The 4,414-nt window shown below is 56.8% G+C and overlaps 1 protein-coding gene across 1 annotated transcript; it reads left to right on the plus strand.

Annotated features, from left to right (window-relative positions):
- The first annotated feature begins 1,189 nt into the window (after nucleotides 1–1,189).
- On the plus strand, nucleotides 1,190–3,589 carry HSPA2 (heat shock protein family A (Hsp70) member 2). The gene has a single exon (XM_039536166.1). It carries the CDS (start codon nucleotides 1,292–1,294, stop codon nucleotides 3,191–3,193), a length of 1,902 nt encoding a protein of 633 aa, XP_039392100.1. The 5' UTR covers nucleotides 1,190–1,291; the 3' UTR covers nucleotides 3,194–3,589.
- Nucleotides 3,590–4,414: the final 825 nt, after the last annotated feature.

The following is a 4,414-nucleotide window of genomic DNA, read 5'->3' on the forward strand; positions in this document are numbered from 1 at the left end:
CCTGCTCTCTCCTCCTGGCTGTTTTCCCCCTTCCCCCCTATCCCCTGCAGTCCCCATCCCCTTGCCCCATCTCTGCCAGTTTCCTGACCCCTTGGTTCCTGCTGCCCCACTCTGCCTGCTCCCCCGGTTCCCACCATCCTGCCTGGTTCCTGCCCCCCCGCCTGCTCCCCCAGTCCCTCTCATCCTGCCTGGTTCTTCCCCCAGTCCTCTGCCTGCTCCCCCAGTTCCCACCATCCTGCCTGGTTCCTGCCTGCTGCCCCAGTTCCCACCATCCTGCCTGGTTCCTGCCCCCTCCCCTGCCTGCTGCCCCAGTTCCCACCATCCTGCCTGGTTCCTGCTCCCCCCTTACCTGCTCCCCAGGCCCTCCCACCCTGCCTGGTTCCTGCCCCCACCCCGTTCCCACTATCCTGCCTGGCTCTTGCTCCCCCAGATCCCCTCATCCTGCCTGTTTTCCCACCCCCACCATCCCTCCGCCCAATCCCCTAGCCCTCACATGCCTCCTGCTCCCCCAATCCGCCTACCCCCACTCCCCCCACCCGCTCCCTACCATCCCGGACTCCCCCATTCCTTCAGGCTCTGCTCGCCCCCCTCGGCCTTATCTCCATTCCGCGCCCCTTAGCCTGCCGCACTGCGTCACTCTGCCCACTGGGCGTGCAGAGCCAGCCTACGCCGGCTGGGCCCAGCTTGCCACCTACGTGCGCGGGGAGCGGCTCGCGCCCGCAGCTGTTAACATTCAGAGATCAAGCCGGGGAGGCGGTTAGGGAAACACAGTTATTTGCATAACAACCATCCAGAAGTCTCTCGAGCGGCTACTAGTTCCATCGCCCAACCCATTGCTCGAATCCTATTGGGTAACGGTGACATCAATCCCCAACCTCCAGACCAGCGTCCGCTGGAAGTTTCTGGTAGAGTCGGGGAACAGGGCAGGGGCAAAGGAGAACCAAGCGAAGTGATTGGCCAAGGCGGCGTGGCTGCTACAAGGCTGCATTGGACGGAAGAGACACAGTAAAGCTATTGGTCTAGAGGAGAAGACTCTGCGAAGGGATTGGTCAGAAAGGAAATACGGTGATGATTGGTCAGCCGGTGTCGGGCGGATCTTCTGCCGGGATTCACAGTGGTGATTGGTCTAGGATCGGACGCGAGCGAGCTGATTGGGAGGTGAGGTTCTGGCAGGTTCCCGAAGAAGACGAGCGGCCTCTATAAAAGACAGTGCGCTAGGCGCTAACGGCAGATCGCGCCGTAGCTATTGACAAGAGCGTACTTCGGAGCGGCAGCCGAGCGAGCCACCACCATGTCTGGTAAAGCGCCTGCCATTGGCATCGATCTGGGCACCACGTACTCCTGCGTCGGTGTCTTTCAACACGGCAAGGTCGAGATCATCGCCAACGACCAGGGCAACCGCACCACGCCCAGCTATGTGGCCTTCACCGACACCGAGCGCCTCATCGGGGACGCCGCCAAGAACCAGGTGGCCATGAACCCCACCAACACCATCTTCGACGCCAAGCGCCTCATCGGCCGCAAGTTCGACGACACCACGGTGCAGTCCGACATGAAGCACTGGCCCTTCCGCGTGGTGAGCGAGGGCGGCAAGCCCAAGGTGCAGGTGGAGTACAAGGGCGAGAACAAGACCTTCTTCCCCGAGGAGATCAGCTCCATGGTGCTCACCAAGATGAAGGAGATCGCGGAGGCCTACCTGGGCCGCAAGGTGCAGAACGCCGTCATCACGGTGCCCGCCTACTTCAACGACTCCCAGCGCCAGGCCACCAAAGACGCCGGCACCATCACCGGCCTCAACGTGCTGCGCATCATCAACGAGCCCACGGCGGCCGCCATCGCCTACGGGCTGGACAAGAAAGGCACCGGGGCCGGCGAGAAGAACGTGCTCATCTTCGACTTGGGCGGCGGCACCTTCGATGTCTCCATCCTCACCATCGAGGACGGCATCTTCGAGGTGAAGTCCACGGCCGGGGACACCCACCTGGGCGGCGAGGACTTCGACAACCGCATGGTGAGCCACTTCGTGGAGGAGTTCAAGCGCAAGCACAAGCGGGACATCGGCAGCAACAAGCGGGCGGTGCGGCGGCTGCGCACTGCCTGCGAGCGGGCCAAGCGCACGCTGAGCTCCTCCACCCAGGCTAGCATCGAGATCGACTCGCTGTTCGAGGGCATCGACTTCTACACGTCCATCACCCGCGCCCGCTTCGAGGAGCTCAACGCCGACCTCTTCCGCGGCACCTTGGAGCCCGTGGAGAAGGCCCTGCGCGATGCCAAGCTAGACAAGGGCCAGATCCAGGAGATCGTGCTGGTGGGCGGCTCCACCCGCATCCCCAAGATCCAAAAGCTCCTGCAGGACTTCTTCAACGGCAAGGAGCTCAACAAGAGCATCAACCCCGACGAGGCTGTAGCTTATGGCGCCGCAGTGCAGGCTGCCATCCTCATGGGGGACAAGTCTGAGAACGTGCAGGACTTGCTGCTGCTCGATGTCACTCCTCTGTCCTTGGGCATCGAGACAGCCGGCGGGGTGATGACCGCCCTCATCAAGCGTAACACCACCATCCCCACCAAGCAGACCCAGATCTTCACCACCTACTCCGACAACCAGAACAGTGTCCTGGTGCAAGTGTACGAGGGCGAGAGGGCTATGACGAAGGACAACAATCTGCTGGGCAAGTTCGACTTGACCGGCATCCCCCCAGCTCCTCGCGGTGTCCCCCAGATCGAGGTCACCTTCGACATAGACGCCAATGGTATCCTGAATGTCACTGCCTCCGACAAGAGCACGGGTAAAGAGAACAAGATCACCATCACCAACGACAAGGGCCGCCTCAGCAAGGATGACATTGACCGAATGGTGCAGGACGCAGAGAAGTACAAGGCGGAGGATGAAGCTAATCGCGACCGGGTGTCAGCTAAGAACTCCCTCGAGTCCTACACCTACAACATGAAACAGACCGTGGAGGACGAGAAGCTGAAGGGCAAGATCAGCGACCAAGACAAGCAGAAGGTGCTCGACAAATGCCAGGAGGTGATCACTTGGCTTGACCGCAACCAGATGGGCGAGAGAGACGAGTACGAGCATAAACAGAAGGAGCTGGAGAAACTCTGCAACCCCATCGTCACCAAACTGTACCAGGGAGGAGCCGGCCCAGCCGGTGGCGCCGGCGGACCAACCATTGAAGAAGTGGACTAGACTGGACTGAACTGTGCACTGTTCAGGGACAGTTATTTTTCCCATTCTCAGTTTTATTTTCGTTCCTAACCTTAAAGTCAGTGTCAGTAACAGTTTATTCTGTTTGGGTGTGCATAGAAGCAGATCTTTCTCCGCTTCCTATGTGCTTACAAAGAGAAGGCAGTCCAGCTTGATAAGGTTAGTAGCAATAAGTTTTTTGTTAACTCAGATACAAACGATGGTATTCTGGATGTTGTCTTTAGATGTTCGGTGTCTTCTCTGAAGTGCCCACTTGATCGTTATTGTTGACAAACATTTCAAGTTTTGAATGGAGACTGTTTACCAAACGCTTTAAAATATATTTGCCAGTCTGGCATCTGGAAATTTTGGTAATAAAATAAAACTATTTAAAGCATGCATTTCTCTCCCTTCTCTTTGTTTTGGCAGTTACGATTAAAACGTTAAAGGTTCCTGCTTCTCATAAGAGGGTGGTAAGAAAGGGTTGAGACTTAAAGAAAGTTAATTTACTATGGCTTTGTCATAGAAACCGCTCACTAATAGTGCGTCGGCTGCTGGCTGACATTCCAGGCCACGTCTTAAGTGTGAGGCGCATATGGGTGGCTGTCCTCGGACAAGAAGTCGCTTGGAGGCTGTCAGCTTTCCCAACTTGTCGTAAACCTCTCTCGAGGGGATGGGAGAGCAGCGTATGTTGCAAAATCTAAACCTTGCCTAGATCTTACTGTCCTAGCTAACTGGAGCTGTACGCGAGGCAGTTTAAACTCTCAGCTGGGATGGTGAAAATGGTGGGTGTGTTACAACACTCACAAGAGGTGTGTGTAAAGGGCTTCCCAAACTCCTTTAGCTCGGGACTCTCCCCAGCCCAAGGACGGCTAACTAGCTTGGGTAGGAGGACTAGAAAAGCCTTGGCTGCTTGACCCGCTACACACACCTAGATTCTGCTTTAAAAAGCAATCAACTTTTGCCTGCAGTTTAAACACACACTAAAAACAGCCCGCTGATACTTCAAGATGGTAGCTAACCTCTCCGGGGGGCGGGGCTGGGGGCTGTAGCTGACTCGCGGAATCAGCTTGCAGGCTGTCCGGCGAGAATAGGGATTTAAGCAGGCTGACTTCCCAAAGCCCACAACTGCAAGAGAAACTAATCATGTAATGTAAAGGGTTTGAAGTGCACTTTAGTGTTAAACTGTGTTGCCATTCCCGTTCAGTAAACAGCCAGCTACTA

Source organism: Mauremys reevesii, linkage group 4 (genome assembly GCF_016161935.1).
Source record: "Mauremys reevesii isolate NIE-2019 linkage group 4, ASM1616193v1, whole genome shotgun sequence".
In the NCBI taxonomy this organism is placed as follows: domain Eukaryota; kingdom Metazoa; phylum Chordata; order Testudines; family Geoemydidae; genus Mauremys; species Mauremys reevesii.

Excerpts from the sequence above, each read along its gene's own strand:
- HSPA2 (XM_039536166.1), top strand. The coding sequence starts at position 1,292 with ATGTCTGGTAAAGCGCCTGCCATTGGCATCGATCTGGGCACCACGTAC.